The following is a 17,895-nucleotide window of genomic DNA, read 5'->3' as shown; positions in this document are numbered from 1 at the left end:
GCTGTTGCCTGGTGTTCTTTTCCTCAACCTGAATACAATAACTCCAAAAGTGTGTGTGTGTGTATAAGGCAAAAGATTGTCACAATAATATAAATACACATCAATATTTGCTTCTGCTGCCTCCACCCTCTTACCAGAGGCCGGTTGTCTGTTTACGGCAGCATTGAGGGCGGTTTTGACCTCAGAGTTGCCCAGCAGCTTGGTGTAGTGTTCGACGTCATGGCCTTGTGAATCTACAGCCGACAGATCTGCTCCTCGCTGAACCAAGACTTCAACAACAGAAACGGCGTTTGACTCGCTAGCCAGCATCAAGGCTGTCCTGCAACACAGAATACATCCAAAACGTGTCTTTAAAGTGCTAAATTCAAAATTCAGAGCATATCTATGATTGAGGGATTGCTTCCACACGGCTCTCAATTTTAAGCTGAGCCAGCGGCTAGCAGCTAACGGTGCGAACAGCACAAACAAAGAAAACAGTGCTGACAGAGTAAACCAGAGGAAGAACCCGAGGGTGGGTGATATGCTTCCGGGACAATGGCGTGGATACGGTGGTTATCAGCGGTAACCACCGTATAAGCTCAGTGCAGAGCAGCTGCAATTAGCTAGTCAGTGGTTCACACACGCTGGGGCTCAAAATGCACGAGTGGCTGGACCGGCTACTATAACAATGCACAGAAGCTCTGATTACAACACACACAAAGGAAGAGTGACTTAATTCTCTGATTAGGTAGACATTACTCCACCGTATCTTTACATTGCAAGTAGCCTTTTGCTGCTATATTAATGCTCTGAATGTCAAATTTATCAACTTTAATTAGTCATCACTACTGTCGCACATCATTTCTGAATTTTCCGTGTGTCTTGACTTTGTACCTGCCACTGTTGTCAGAAGTGTTGATTTCAGCACCGCAGTCCAGCAAAGCGCTGCACACCTCAGCATGAGAGTGTTTGGCTGACAACAGCAAAGGGGTGAGTCCGTCCTTTGGAACAAACAGACAGTATACACATTAGATAAGACTGAAATCATCCTGTGGAGGGACCACAATCCACCATAACACACTCACTCACACACACACACACACACACACACACACACACACACACACACACGCACGCACGCACACACGCACGCACACACACACACCTACATAATTTATCTCTTGTGACATCAGTTCGTGGGCCTGGACATGAAGTATGGCAAGTGTCTGTGGGGTGAGATAAATCTCAGATCCATGTGAAAAAGGGAGTGGATGTTTCCTAAATGAATTTCCCAGCAGATAAACAAAGCCAAAGTTGTTCCAGTTTCTGGAGAAGGCGTAGATTTTTTGGGAAAATCCCGAAAATGATATATTTACAGTTCTAACTGAAGGGGCTGACTCAGCAGAGTTTATTACCTTGTGTTGGGAAACTGAGGCAGTATTTTATGCAACGCAATCCCATATTTGTCACCAGGATTGACTGATCCTAAACCCCAAGCATGACATTTAACCTAACCATCTATGACCTAAATCTAACCAAAACATTTGATTGGCTGGGCTTGTGGAGGGCAGAGTACAGCCTGGAAGGAGCTGCTGCCACATCATCTCCACTGAGATGACATTAGAACTCAATGTTTAACTGTATCAATATAAATTCCCACAGTTCATATATATTAAACGAAGGGGAAAAAAAATCCGAAGTCATGTCCAACTGGAAAAAAGCAGAAGACTGTGAAGAAACGGTAAAGTGTGTCAGCCTAGCTTTGTGTTTTATATTACAAGGCTGCTGCTTCGACACACCACAGAGAACAAAACTATGTTGTGGGTTCCTCTGAGCTCTGCTAAAGACTTTAACAGCCCCGTGTCTGCTCTGCTCAGTCTGTGTTTCTGCTGAACGGTTTCTTTTTTGGAATCGAAAAAAAAGACAGAAATATGTTTTTCACCGCAGGGTAATAGATTCAGGGTCTGTGTGGATGAATGTGAGAACACAGGTGTGTAAATGTTTGTCTACACTTGAGTTATGTTTACAACTTGTTGCCATCTTGTCAGTTTAAAGCCAGGATACCAAATATGGGCAACAAGGTAAAGACTTGGTGGAGCTGACGTAGAGCTGCAACCGTGGCTAAATGTGATAATTTGAGAGGCCTGTCAATCAAAGAAAAAGGCACACAGACATGCCCCTGTTTAAAGCTTAATACACGCCTTCATAATAAACACAACTCTCTGTGGTGAATGCCACTTGATGTGGACACAGATACTGCACATACACTAGCACATGTCTGTGTTTTAACAGCCTTGTGAATTAATATTTCACAAGTACAACATGTGACGGACGGGATACTATGAACCCAACCTTTTTAGCATGCAACCCTGCAAATAGAAGCAATGTCTATTTGTGACCCCTCCTCATGTTGCTCATGTCCGTGAGCTGTGAACTGTTGAAACAAAAAGTGATCAGATTCATTTCAATAATTACAGAGGCCTGAAGCGATAATACTATCCATAGAAAACGAAAGATTGGGGAAAAATATTTATAGTTTTGCGTATAATTTCCTATCCTGTGTCGCAAAGCTGTACAAGGTCCTCACTCCTAGGTTGGGAATCATTGCTAAAAGTTCTATCCGAATAAACTTGTGTTTCAGTACTGGGGGAAAGTAATGAATCACTCACCAAACTACTTCCTGGTATGTGGATGTCCACATAAAACCTATAATATACATGCAGACTGTCATTTTGTCTTGTAGAAGTCTGAAGGCTATGATTCACAATCTGACTACAGAACACTGCAAACTGTTATTAACAAACAATGAAAGCAACTCCCACTGAGCTTTACTTTTATTACGATGTTCTGTCTGAGCTACATGACATGAACTGCTGAGCTAACATGATCGCTAACATTTTGATTAGTGCTTTCACTGTACACTAAAATGTGATGAAGGTATATCATGTGAATTCATAGATGGTTTCATATTCGGACTTCTTCAATTCGGTCATATACATTCAACACTCTTTAGTAGAGCTACACGGATATTGTCCAGGCCAATAAAATCGGCCAATATTAGCTTATTGCAGATATGAACATGCTTATGTTGTGTTTATTGTATACATTTAACAGACATTACTATTGGTAGACATATCTTTATGGGATTTTGTAAACTCCTAAATATCGATATCAGTATCAGCCTCAAACATCAAGTATTGTGATGACTACATTCTGCTGGAGCAAAAAATTATTTTGTAGTCTTCCAAGATTCTTTGACCCACTCAAACCTAACGCATCGATGCCAAACAATTACCAGGCCACATCTGTGAATTGTGTCAAGGCCGACTTTCTTTAAAAGTAACAGAGAAATATATTTCTTTCCAACTGAAAACATGAGGAAGCATTTACACTACATCGTACCACTGTCTCAGAACAGAATTTAAGTTTACATTTACTTGATTTTCTATAAACATTCTATGTCCGACATATGAGAGACCGGGCAGATGTTCCTCCGTTTCTTTCCATATCTTGCTTGTTTATTTAAATCAAATATAGATCAGGTAAAGGCGTTCGTTACAGCCATGACGTATGCCTGAAGCTAGCTGGCATGTTCTGCTCAGAACACAAACAGCAATATGTTCCAGACGACTTTGTGGTCCCTCAGTCTTTATGTCCTCTAACAGCAAACAGAGCCGCTCACATCTCACAGATGTTGATGGCTGGAGAAGTAAATGACCACATTTTATCTTCCTGTCATCGGAAAACCGCTCTAAAGCACCGTCTTACAAAACGTGGTTTGCGTAAGCACACATGAATGTACGCTTTGATGACACATTTTGAGTGGAATGCGTCAGTTGATCATGCAGGTTAGGGTTTCCTAATGGTACACGCAATGCAGCATTTTGCTTAACAAGTAATATTTAAAGTGCTCTAATTGTAACAGGATTTCATAAACACTACACTTTAAAACCGTTGCAGCCAGGGGTATAAAGTGAGAGCATGAAAAATGTTTAAAAGTCACAACATACAACTTGAGGAAATACATGGGGATCTTGAGAAATAAACATAACGCCTTTTAGTCGGCTAAGAGACCACTCTGTGCGTGTTTATGTCCAACAGGCCAGCTGTGGCATGATAATAAAAAGGGAAATAAATGGGCAACACATTCTGTTCTCCATTTCTTTTCCCTCTTTTTCTATTACACACACACACACACACACACACACACACACACACACACACACACAAAATATTACACAACAGTTGGGTAAAAACCACAGGCATGGAGCGTCACTGCAATGGAGACCACATGTCTGCGGCTTGAGAGCAGAGTTCCCACAGTAAACTGACCCCTTACCTCACACACATCCATACATGCACACACAATGTACATTAATCAATCATTAAACGGAGAAGGACAAACGAGGATCCTTCATATTATAGATGAACAGCTGTGAGAGACAGCTGAAGCCAATTCAAAACAATATTGTTTTACCTCTGCTCTCTTGACACACATTAATAAGCACATAAAGGGACGCAGAACAAACTACAGCTGGGGAGATGAAATGTTGGGACAGAAAATAAAAAAGCATCCTATTGCAAACACAGGACCAATAAGACAGGTAAATATTTACGAAAATCCAAACAGTGATCAATCTTCCGAGAGCAAATTCCTCTCTGGAAATTACACAGAAGAAAATGATATGAATGACACTGAATGGAGCATTTATGTGGCCCCTTACTACCCTGCCAGGAAAACAAATTCTGAGAAAGAAAGAAAGTGGAAGTAATAATCCAAGTACATACGGCATCTTTCAGGTTGATGGGACTTTTGAGTTCACACAGCAGTTGGACGGTCTGGATGTTCCCACTGGCAGCTGAAGATCAAATAAAAAAAAGTCAGAAATGAAGAAGCACTTTCTTTTAAATTTACATTTTTATATATCTTTTAATGTTATTTATTTATTTTGCAAGGCAAGGGTGATAAGTACTGTATATAGTTTGTGTTAATTACTGTTTGTATGTGCAGGAATCCTTGTCTATGGTACCTCGTGTGCAACGATGTTTATGTGACAAATTAAATAAAAAGGTTGATCACAAAAAAAAGGACAAAGGTGTTCAGAGATAGCAGTGTGGTCTAGATTAGTTAGGTCTAGGATTTAGTTTAGGGAGAAATGTATCTCATCGGCTCCCCTCTCTAATTTCCAAAAGAACAAATGTGATTGGTTTATGTTGCAACACATGACACTCGTAAGCCATCTAAAAGTGCAACATTGACAAACCAATCCAATTATTGATTTTAACAGTTGTCAACAATCTGTCATACTCTCCAAGTGTTTGTTTTTAGAGACAGAAAGTTGCAGCTTCATGAAGAAATGATGAGGTCTGTGAGAATCTTCCCATCACTAACACAGTGTTTGAATAAAAACCTGCAAGAGTATTATGGGAAATTTTGATTGAAACTAACTGGGCTGGAATCACATTTAATCACCTAATTCCAAATATGGCAGCAAATTTCATCCGACTAAAATCAAGAGCTTTAACTTAATCTCACAAGACATTTTCCCACGTCCTTGTCTAAGCAGACTAATCTTCAATAAAAGCACTTTGGTTTGATTAACCCTTGGGGCACTGAGACACTTACCAGCGTGATGCAGAGCAGCCTTTCCTGAACCGTCTACAGCATCGATGGGGCATTTACTCTGGAGGGCAAACAGAAAGATATTATTAGACGTGTAAATGCACATGACGTATGAATGACTGTGAAAGAAAAGTTTGATTATTAAATCCATACAGTTTCCCTGAATGACTTTCTAAAACATGAAATCTGTCCAGCTAATTCCCAACACTCAAAATATCACGTGGCTGCATTTCATATTGTATTTGTTTTTGTTCTTCTTTCTCCATTGTTGACCCGCTACAGGTTTTAGGAAAAATAGCATTATTTATTGGAAGTGGTAAATATATTAAATAAATAAAAAAACACGTAGTATCTTATCACGGTGGAAGCATTTTGTGTGTAAAATATAATGGCTTGATAGATGGCAGCAAATTGTCGCATTATTTTCAGGGCACTCATTATGACATTGCAATTTTAAGCCTCCTTCACCTTACCTGAATGAGCTTTTTGCAGCACTCGGTGTGATTGTTTTTGGCTGCCAGGTGTAACGGATTGAAACCTGACCAGAAATCAAGAAAGACCAAAGTTAAGAACTTCATTAGGCCAAAGACTTTTGTGACAAATTGGATACAATTAAAAAGAAGACGACCTCAGGAAAGAATCTTAGAAGTGGCGCTAAAAAGTATGTGGACACAACTTTTCTATTTACAGGATTTGTTGAAAAAAATGATTGCATTTGTCCAGAAATCCAGATTCTAATCAATCCCCCCATATGTTCTATCAATACTGAATAAAACTACAGTACATACCTGCAGCATCAGTGATTGACAGGTCAGCTCCATGGGCCAGGATGACAGATAGGCAGTCTGTCTGTCCTCGTCCAGCTGCCGCATGAAGACTGGAGACAAACCCCAAGCAGAGAACAACTTGGAATCGCAGTAACTACCAGTCATAACATTTATGACAGCAGAGATTTTTTTATATACGACAGCCATTTTACATATTTGCAAGCTTCAGAGTAACATTAAATATCTCATGACGTGGGAACTTTAACTTGAAAACTGCTCCCTTGCAAAATGGTGGCATCTACATGCTCATACAGCAGACTGTAAAACCACAACTCTTAATTCTTACACCTTATTGTCCGTTTGTGCTTTTGTGTGCAGTAGGCAATCAATACAAGCCCTTTCCAGCTCAGCGAGCAGAATGAAAAAAACACTACACATGCCCAGCTTTCCTTTTGGCGTTTGTGTGTACTTGATACACACTCACACACTCTCACACAACTACACCCACATGCCTTTCTATCAGGTGTTATCACTATAGAGATACTGTAGACTCCTCCTTTGTGCGTCCTGAAAAGATCAGAGCGCTGAGATCCCAAACTACCGCATTCATCGTGATTTGCAAAGGCTGTGAGGATGCATCTGTATGTGTGTTTCTGCGTTCTAGTCACACACACACACACACACACACACACACACACACACACACACACACACACACACACACACAAACAGAGAAAAGGTCAAGGATGTGAACTACTGATGGGACAAAAATAAAACCTGTGTGTTTCAGCATGTAAGAATCTGCACATTCGTTTCTCCTTGCATTTGTTCTTGTGTTTTGGTGTTCCTGGCACCGCATGAGTAACTCAACACATTGAGGCCAGCGGGTGTTTTGTTTCAGAAAAAGAAAAGAGGTAAAATATTAACGCTGAGCCAATGTGGTTATCAACAATCTCGACTGGTGAGGCAACGAGCCTCACGGCTTCGGCAGAAATGAACTGGCTCGCAAAACACTGAATGTCCGGAGAGGCTGAATTAATGTTTGAAAATGTCAACCTTTCAGGAACTAAGAAAAACCACTGCATTTTTAGATTGGCCATTCATTTTTAACATAGTGCTGTGAAACGGAAAAGTAGTTACATAAGCCCAAGACTTGAGATTTTCAGCATCGGCTGGAGGCATATGCAATCCTAAAACTTAAAAAGGAAAACACAGAAATCACCAAGACTGGTAGTGTTTGCCTAAAATTGAATACGCCCCTTTTTTATTTGACCACAATCACACTATTTCTTATCACACATTTGTTATTAAAGCGTGAGCTAAGTCCCAGATTGCACCTGAAAACCTGCACTTATTGTCAGATATTACTAAACCAGGCTGTAAGCTGGAGAGACTGGACATTTCATTCCACACTGATGTTTGTGTAGCAGATCTGAATCAAATTGCCTTTCATTTTTGATTGAAGCTGCTTTCCTCATGCTCGTACAGTCCGCGTCCTACAAAAGCCACAGCGGACTATTGTCTCTGTGCTAACAAAGTTCATTTCCTTGATTGCATCATCTGTACCACATTTTCCTTTGTTCTTTTGTAGATAATAGTAAGAATGCTTACGCTGATTTGCCCTCGCCGTCCAGTTTCACAGCGCTGGCACCTTTCTTGGCAAGAAGTGATGCCACCTTCTCCACCTCGCCATGCTCCACCGCAGCAAGCAGGCGCTCGTCGTTTTTGTTCCACTCATTGACCTAAAAGGGACGATTTGTAAAAAAGGGAGAGAAAGACAAAAAAAAAAAAACATCATCATCATCGAGACATTGGTGTTATGTATGTATCCATGGTTTTAATTCTAAGAAAGAATGTAATAGTCATTTAATTTATAACTAATAATAATGTATACCTTCCCAACAATGATCACCGCCAGACATTAACAGATACATTAAGACATTTTACTCTGCAGTAAGCGTTGAGAGCTGTCCACAACATTTACCTCTGAGAGAAAAAACAAAATTACATTATTAAAACACATTTACAATAACCATGTAAAAAGGACAGTGGACGCAAATTATATTAAACCACAATCAGGAATATCAAATTAGGAAAGAAGTAGCTACTCATTTGAAGGAAAATGTGTTTAAAGAAATGGTTGTTAAAAGAGCATGTTGTAAATTTATTTCCTTAACTTGATAACGGAGTAAGGGGGCAGAACAAAACCTGTGCATCCCCCAAACATTTTGGCAGCACAAGTTCATCAGTCAGCTCTCCCGGCAACCATCTGTGCATATTAGGATGCAGCACAGTATTAGATTTGACCCGATAGCCTACTGACCCAACCGTGAGAAGAGCGGTGAACTCTCTGACTCCAGAAATACTTCAAACTTCGGCAAACTGTACTCTATTTTCAGAGAGAGCAATACGCCGACATAGCGATACATGGTGTAAATAGCCTCTGTGGCAAACACCCAAATGCAATCACTGCAATACATTTTGCACAGCTGGTGGAAAATTGCTGGGCTATGAAAATCCCTTCTGTCATTGAAACAGCTAGGATGACCACTGAGCTCTGCAGCCTGAGCCACAGATGCCTTACTGTGGACCAGTGTGTCAATTAAAAATACTAAATTGTTGCGGTGTTTTTTAAACTAAAAATTTTATAAAAAATGTTGACAGAGCAGAGAAATATTCTTGGTTTTTTGGCAAGGAGCACTGGAAGATTGTTGTAAACCTACACACACTCTTTGTGATCCAACGCTTCAAAGCACTAAAGCGGGAGGCGATACTATTTAGGAGGTGGTGTAAGACGAGGAAGTTCTCCGACAGACTGGAAATAACAGATTGGATATAAAAAAAAACACCCAGAGCACCGACGCAGACATGTGAAAAAGATATATGAATCGGCCAGGTGCCTCTCCGTGTCTGTGATGAGCATACTTCACCAAGTATTTCCAAAAATATCCAATACCAGTTTAGAGTTACTACAAAATAAATGCAAGATCAGGGAAAACGTTGCTGTGGAGCACATGCAACAGTGGTAAGAATGTCAGCAACACACTGGGAGATTTGAGTTAATGTGTGAATTTTAACAGTCTGATTGCATAATTCCTGTTTTATTGAAGATACTGGAAATACACCGAGCAGTAGCCCTTCACTTTTTACTAGCATGCTCGACAGTATACCCCAGAAACTGTTGGCTTCCAGCATTTGCTGGGGTTTTGTCTATTTGCTTATGTTTCGTTGGGAAGTAGGCCTACACCCTGTGGAGTTTTTGACCACAAGCAGCGCTGTGGAACAATGTGTTCCCTAGTGAGTCTCAGTTTTGTTTGTATCATGCACACGCACAAAGGAGGCATGCACATGTGCAGCAGGCAATGTGCTACACACTCATGCAGCCGGTTTCACGCTAATCAACTGATTGACAGTTGATGGCTGGCAATGATGTCTAAGCGTAGCAATGCGCCAACAAAGAAGAAGCCAGCACGCAAACATATAAATATAAAAAATAAAAAAAAAATTGGCTTTGCAAAAGTTGTATGGAGGAAAAATATGCATTTAACACGTTTGTTAAGGTTCAAGGATACACAAACGTTTTGGTGAGAAACACTAAATATTTGTTTACAAGGAAACACAGCGCACTTTTCAGACACTGTACTTTTATTCTTAAATAAAATGAACACAAAAAATGTGCATACAGGCATGTCTCTCCGCCTCTGCTAAAGTATTATTAATGGGAAAACCTTGTGTTGCGGAGCAAATCCTGTAATAAAAGGTACTATGGGTGTAAGTCAAAGTGTAACAGAGAAGTCAGAGAACATGTCTCTTTCTGTAGCTATGATTGATGTGAAGTGGAACATGACACAGCGGGAGATAACTAAAGCTATAAAGAGGACATATCCCACATGGTGTAGTGTTTAGGATTCCTCGTTTTCACAGAGGTGAGCTGAATTTCCTCCCAGCATGCTGGTTTAAAAAGTCTCATGATTTTCATACAGCCAGTCATGTGGCACTGAAGCAAGCAAATACTACAAAAATAGGTATACTTTAGAGATGGAGAAAGATGCAAATACAAAACTGAGGCATAACTGAAGAAAACGGAAAGAAATATGCATCTACATATGAATGTACTCCTTTTTCTGCTGTCCGAGTTTTAACAAAATCCTCCAAGAAAATGTAAAAGGAACTTGGAGAATTGTTTGTTAATATAATTCAACAAGTTACAAAGTAGTTATCTTCTTATCATGTTGTGTGGACATGAGGAAGGGCGGAACCTGCTGCTGTAATTGAGTACCTTCATGATCCGGAAACAGCAGCAAAACAAACCCACTCCTACCTATTCCAGGCTGTATTGTGCGGTCTGTAGGAAGAACTGATCATGCTGATCTCTGGGACATTTTCTAAACACAAGAATTAGTACTTCCCCCCCTATGGTATTTGACATCAAGACGTTTTCCACTCAAGTAGCAAATATTTAAATCCGAGTATGAAATTATTTTTCAGAGTTGCTTAACCAGAGTGGCATGTCACACATAAAGAATGCTATTGAAAAGTCTAAATACTTGTGCAATGCCTAAGTGGAAGTGTATTCATTTTAAACACAGAAGTATGCTGCATGGGAAAATGTCTCTCAGAGCAAAGACGCAGGCTTTTAAATGCAGCACGGCATGAAACTACTACCAGCGTTTATCCTTAAAATGCAACAACCCCTAATTTACAGAAAAACCCAGAGGGGACAGGGGAGAGTTGCCATGAAAGATGGTCAACCACACAAACCTATCCAACCTAAGAGGGCAGTGAGAGGAGTAACATGGCAATTAGTAAGTTAGAGTGTGATTCACAGAGACAGAAAAGCAGAAAAAAAAGGTATTGGCTAATGCAGCGTTTTTATGAACTTAGGTCCCGGGGTCTGTAGTGTATATTCTCTTGGTTCAGGGCTTTCTGCTGTCATTAAAAACACTGCCAGTAACACTAGACAGCCAGTTCTCTGTATATTCGCCTCAGTAACGATTTGCTCATGCTGTGCTTGGTTGTCAGTTGCTTTGAATCAAGAAACTGCAGCCCACTACCCTTTGTCTTCCAACGACTACCTTATAGGCAAACGTTTCTCAGCTATTAGAAAGCTTCAAGCATAATCTCACACAGAAACGGTCTTCACAAAAACCTAATCTGAACCTCCACCGTCTACAACATTGTTTACTTTAAATGTTTCACACATCTGTGTCTCAGAAGTGCACGTTCTCCTGTGTTCATGATTAAGTTCAGTTGTTTCATATTGAGCAGGGCTTCCTCTTTGTACCCTGAAGCATACCGCTGCTCAAATACATTTTCTGTGATCGACTTAAAATATTCAGTCTGTAATTCAGCTGTAAATGGTTTGTGGGTCGCTCTTATTTTGATTCTTAATCACTATATTACTGTAAAAGAAACACCTCTATCCAAAAGCTGACAAGTATACAGCTGATATTTGCAGTGAATGCTCCCATCGTGGTTTCATTAACAAGAACTGCATGTGTGAGGAACAACTGGAATGGTCTTTGACCCCCTACCAACCAGCACTAATAGAGAGAATGACAGGGGGAACACTGATGTACTGCATCACATGATCCTTGCCTAATGGCTTCTGTGATTTTAAAAGCCTGAACAAAAAAGTGAAGGGCTGCCACGACAGAGCAGCATGACATCGATAGCATTAGACTGCAGGACATCGTAATGGACAGGTTTAAGTGGAGCGGAATGCACTGCTCCAGTTCGGTCCCATACACAAGTAGTGTCATCGCAGGGAGGCTGACGAAATAATCATGTGCTGGCAGAGAGGGTGCAAAATCAGCACGGGCCTCGGCTCCAACGAAAAGTGACTGAACAATGTGTATTCAAGGGTTTTCTTAACCGAAAAGCTGCTTAATGCAGAAATACTTGCCTGTTTTAGAGAATCTTTATGTCCTTAAGTTTGCTGCAACAATTTTAACTATTATTCATTAATATTTCAAGCAAAAGAAAAAAGTCAAACACTACTTACAGCTTCTCCGTTGTGAGACTATGCTGCCTTTCTTTGTCTTTGATTGTTGGTTGAATATCTGAGGGTTTTGGATTGTTAGCAACATTCATCTAGAGTCGTGTTTCTGATCACCAGATGTTAGTCCAATATTCACTCTCTTTCAACTCCGTTTTTGGTCTCCACTAACTCCTGAGGGAAATATCTGTCTCCTTCACTGCTAAATGCTCCACTGTGTTTACTGGCCACTATCTAACTGCGTCGGTCTGCTACTCAGCAGGTCGTGTACTGTGGGAACAGCTAATGAGCTGAGACTCACTATAAAGCAGAGAGCGGGTCAGATGCAGATGATAATTCTCTGTAAGTTCATCACTAGGAGCACATACAGTGTTATTATAAAATATTGATTTTAGCCACTTTCGTGAAAACAATGGTTAGTTGCAGTCCTACCCCTCATGATGTTAAATCTGGACACAACACAGCAAAGAGTGTCAAATACTGTACAACACCACACGTTCAAAAACATCTAAACCAGTCTTCAACACATTCACTCTGAATTACTTTGTTTGGACATGATCTGCTTGTACTGTTGGCTTAGCCTACATTGCCTCGCACTGGACAGCATGGGTTTAGCCCACATTGGTTTGCACCAGCAATAAGTCATGGGTCACTAATCCTGTGATTATGCACCAGTAAGACCACCGTTGTTCTGTGTACCACCAGGAAGTGAAAAAGGATCTCACTTCCTCCCTCGCTTTCAGTTCTGTTTCCCCGACTGCCCTCCTCTCTTTCAGGTTCTCCCTCTCTTTCTGTTTGTTGGCGCTGTGATAAGTGTGTTTACAGTGGGATCAGGGTGCGGACGGTAGTGTGTGTTGTCTCTCTGTCTTTAGCCCGACAGTCTTTAAAACACACAAAGTGTCCGCTGATAACACTAAGTGTTTCCTGTTTGTCCAGGCATGAGGCTGTCTGCAAGGACAAGGACAAGAGAACAAGCAGCAAGAAAGATGAAGAGGTGAGGAAAGAAGAAAGCAATTAATGCATTGGTAGAGACGTGCTGAGAGGCAAAAAGAAACAGAAACATTGAATTGGTATAAATCATCATTACGGTTTATGTTCCATGTGTTGCTTTGCAGCTTTATTGTCATGAGTCATTGTCCTTTTGTCCCCTCATCTCCTCACATGTCTCACATGTGTTCATTTCTCTCCATTTGAAAAGTCTTGGAAAGAAAATGATGGAATCAGAACTTCAAACATCCCGTTGTTACTTGAGTTTTAGAATGAATTGCAAAGAAAACAGATGCCCATCAAGTCTGTGTTTGTTAACCTAATGGTTTTTGCCTAAATATGCTCAGAGTGTTTTTTTCTGCTTCTCTGAACTTCCTCGGCTCTCTGGAGGAAAAACAAACTAAGATGGGGAAACAGTTATCCCTACATCACATTCTGTATGTTTGTACAGTTCAGCATAGGAGCAAGTGGAGTTTAACTGAAAAAAAAAAACGTTTACTTTAGCAAAGCTTTTGTATTTCCTTCCAAAACAGACAAAATAACATGTTTATTGATCTACAGATAAAAAGGTGTTTAGTCCTCTTTGATTTTCTGGGTATCGTCCCTTTTGCCTTCACTACGTTGAGCATACAGGTTATGTCAATGCAGCTGCTTCACATCCACATATAAAGTGGTACAAACTCATTTTAAACTAAGTTAAGCTAGACATGATAAGCAAAGGGCACAGGAGGCCCTTTATTATTATTTGCCAATAAACTGCATCTGAACTCAGGTGACACTGAAAAATGAAAAAATCCTTTCCCAGGAAATCTAAAGATTTGAAAAATGTGTGAAAGGCAAAACCAGGACTAGTGATGTCGTTTCAGGGTAATTTGATCCAACGGTGGCACCAACATCACTGGTACGGAGGAGATGAAAAATAACCGTGACAATTTTCATGGGGATCTGGGCAGTAATTGTAAGGAAACTTCAGTGCTCTGGACTGAAGTGTGGGACAGACAGACTAACCAAGTAGGCTTGGTGGGGCAATAAAAACCAAAAACTTTGATATAAAGAAAGAAGATACGAGAAGCAGATGGGGAACTAAAGCAGAAGTGACCCAGTGAGGAAGTATTATTTCTAAAGAAAATACACATAGAGACTGATTTACTAAAACGCTTAAACATGGAGAGGAACTACAGAAAGGAAATGGAAAGTGGAAAAGCGAAAAACAAAAAAAGCAGCACAAGATTATTAGGATAAAAATACAGAGAAACTGTATTGAAGTCCTTTCTTCTCATGAGGTGATTGAACATGACCACACAACACCATCCGCTGTTCCAGTTCACACACTAAACAAGATTTGTCTCTTGTGTAAATGAGAGTTAAGTTGTCTGTGGGATTACATGAAGAGATGATAGATAAAGCTAAATAAATGCAAAGAGAAAGTAGGTTAGCTGGGAGGTAAGATGAACAAGCGACATACAGACTCAACTCCGGAGGGGGATAACATATGTACAAGTTACAAGAATATTCTTTGTTTGAGAGACAGTTAAGCGCAGTACAGACAGGAAGTAGAGGAGAGGGAACAATATACAAAACAAAAAGGAAAAGAAACAGTGAAGGAAAGATTGACACATGTACAATATCGCTGCCCTTTGATCAGCAGTGGCTGTTAACTTCAAACCCCTTATCGGCAACAAAGCAGATGCTCAAATGTCCTCAAACAATACATCCTTTCTCTCGGGCCACAGCTGAAACCGCTTACTGCCCTCTGTAGCGCGCGCACACACACACACACACACACACACACACCAGTTTACTAGACATTGAAACTTAAACCCAGAATAAGAGAGTTAGTCGACAGAACTGTTAAACAAAGACCAGATGGTTGCTCTCATGATGAAAGTTTCTGCCATGTATTTCACAATACTGCCCGACCTGGACCGCACGTAATGAAATAAATTTACATCATGAGATTGTTTTTTTTCTTATTTGGCAACCTTGTTTTGAATTAACTGCAAATTTACTGGAACCCCCACCTCCCCACAAAATGTCTTTTACGCTCAAAACGGGTGAACGTTGGTACAGTTGATATATTGTCCATATACCTATATTGTTATTTAGAGATATTCTTACTTATTTATTTATTCTTCCTTCTCAAAACCAGGCACCTACATTACCAACAATGCAACTCAACAATCAACAGTCGGAGAGGAGATTCGGGTGTGTTGTGCTAGTAGCGGCTAATGTAGCCTTTATAGGACATTTTTCACATGATGTTGTACTCTCAAAGATCTTTAAAAAGACTTCTAAAAATAGATAGAGAGTTTCCCTTTAGAAACACTATTGACAGCCAGGTTGAATAGCACCCCTGTTAACACTCAGTCTGCCAAGAGTGCTTCTTTGCACCAATTTTGCCAACATCCGAGACTGCCAAGGAGAATAAATGTGCCCATTAGTTTGCAAATGACATGCAAAAAAAGGAAATGTTATTTGATTATACATCATTTAGGTCCTTAACTCAGTTATTTCTTTACTTTCCTCCATTAAGTAAATGCTTAATGCAATGTAGTTAAGACTGTCAGATGCAAGTACTATGAAACCAAAGAAGCACTGTGTTTATGCGTCTCACTATTCAAGAATTAGACTGTTCTGTCCTAAAGTGGAAAAACTGCATTGTGATACCATTGTATATCTTTTAACTGATAAACTAAAGATACTTGTTATTGTTTTAAAAGTCTCTCTCTTTCCGTCTCTCAGTCGTACCACTGATGACTTGGCATCAACACTAAGACTTAACAGAAAAGAAAACAAAACTGTCAGCATGTCATCCATCGATGGCCCCCCTGACCCTCTTCAATTCACTTCAGTGTCACAGCTTGAAAAACTCCCATTAGTGGACATTTCCCTTTGACCTCTTATTTGACTGCTTTTACTTGTGCCCCTCTCATAAACAACTGGTGTAGTTCCAGGAATACCATGAGGCCACCATGACTCTAGGAACTGGGTTGTGACGATAAAAGCACATTCACTTAGTGCAAACAAGCCCTACTACATGTACACTATCTTACCGCTAGAACTCTTTACATACACATTTTGACACAGCTCTTTTCATTGAATCAAATTGATGCGGGTGTCCGGCATTTATGGGGGCGAGCAGACCTCTAGTAAAAAAAAAAAAAAAATAGCCCTCATGCAACACTTCCTCCTGACACAAATAGCCTTTCCTGCCCTATAAATAAACACTGCTGGACTTGGAAAGCAACCAGCCTCATTACGCTGGAGGTCTGCTCATAAAGTCAGTGGAGTAGGGCAAAAATATACTGTAACCCTCACTTCAGTCGGGAACCAGGATAGGGGTAGGTCATGCACGCGTCAGTGTACAAAGAGTCGAAGTAGAGTCAAATAAAACATACGTATTAGTTTCACTGACCATTCTGTTGAGCTCCAGGGACAAAGTTTTGCGAAACAGGAAAACAGTGTCTGTCTGGCTACTCTACTTTAAAGTTGTATTCAGTTCATTCACTCTTCCATGACTTAAATCATCAGACAGAACTAAAAATCACACAAACGTTTGCGAGGAGAGACAGCTCTTGGAAGTATACACTACAAATCAAGAAGTGCAATGGTCTCTCGTGAAGGAAAGTTCTCATGGATTTTTATTTTTTTTTTTCCAGGTGAACTGAGTCTAACCCTCGCTCCATCCATCTCCTAGCATGAATATTGCTCCAGTTGTTCATCGCAGGCCAAACTAAACAACCCGCCTGAACCCGACTGTGGGGCGGGGAGCCGGACTGACCTTCACGCTCATATAGGGTTTCTCTCCAGCTCACTTTGTTCCCAACTCTCTGCTTATTTATCTGGTTCTTGTTCCTCATTATTCCTTTATCTCCGTCTCTCTTTTGTTATTATTCTTCACAACTCCTCCCTCCAACCTTTACAACCTTTCAACTCAACTCCCCTCATCCACCTTATCTGCTTTTGTCTCTCTCTGGTGCCGTCAGCGTTATCAGTGATTAGTTACGTCTCACACCATTACTTCATCTACATGTAATTCTGAACCATGTCAACGGACAGTCTTGTGAGTCACGGTACACCGGGTGTACAGACGCAGTTGTTCTTAAGAACTTTAAACTCACGCTGATAAATATATCTTCACAAACGTATCATCGTTAACATATACATAAAGCGGCAGACGAGCACCTTGCATCGTGTCCTCACACCCACACCAGTAAACAAACAAGTCCATGCACAAACATACACACCCACACACAAATGAGCATACGAACACAAGCACAGACAGCAGCAGGATCTCACCCATCTGCTTTTACCATGCTCGGTGCTTCACGTATTTGCTGACGAGCAGGTTTCCTGACTGCAGAAATAAAGACATCCCATGCTTTAATTAGATCCGTGTTTAAACAGGCTCGAAGCCATTTTCCTCAGCCTTTTCTAGGATTAATTTAAACTACTTTAAGTGTTTTTGTAACATTGATTTAGAAACCCTTGGGATCAAAATCCACAGTGAAACTTTAGGATAACGCCCACAGTGGCTAGTG

At 40.5% G+C, this 17,895-nt stretch overlaps 1 protein-coding gene across 2 annotated transcripts in view; it reads right to left on the bottom strand.

The window, feature by feature from the left end:
* Positions 1–17,895, bottom strand: part of rai14 (retinoic acid induced 14) — a 35,496-nt gene that overhangs the window by 9,469 nt on the left and 8,132 nt on the right. For both annotated transcript variants that reach the window (XM_031855559.1, XM_031855560.1), the window contains exons 3-9: positions 7,981–8,111; positions 6,391–6,479; positions 6,076–6,140; positions 5,606–5,663; positions 4,768–4,838; positions 874–980; positions 135–319 (exon numbers count right to left, since the gene is read on the bottom strand). In XM_031855559.1, the coding sequence (XP_031711419.1) occupies positions 135–319; positions 874–980; positions 4,768–4,838; positions 5,606–5,663; positions 6,076–6,140; positions 6,391–6,479; positions 7,981–8,111 (706 nt within the window). The remainder of the gene's footprint in view (positions 1–134; positions 320–873; positions 981–4,767; positions 4,839–5,605; positions 5,664–6,075; positions 6,141–6,390; positions 6,480–7,980; positions 8,112–17,895) is intronic.

The sequence above is a fragment of the Anarrhichthys ocellatus genome, unplaced genomic scaffold, assembly GCF_004355925.1.
Source record: "Anarrhichthys ocellatus isolate YVR2014 unplaced genomic scaffold, GSC_Weel_1.0 scaffold16, whole genome shotgun sequence".
Lineage (NCBI taxonomy): Eukaryota > Metazoa > Chordata > Actinopteri > Perciformes > Anarhichadidae > Anarrhichthys > Anarrhichthys ocellatus.
This window is presented reverse-complemented; position numbering and strand designations above follow the sequence as displayed.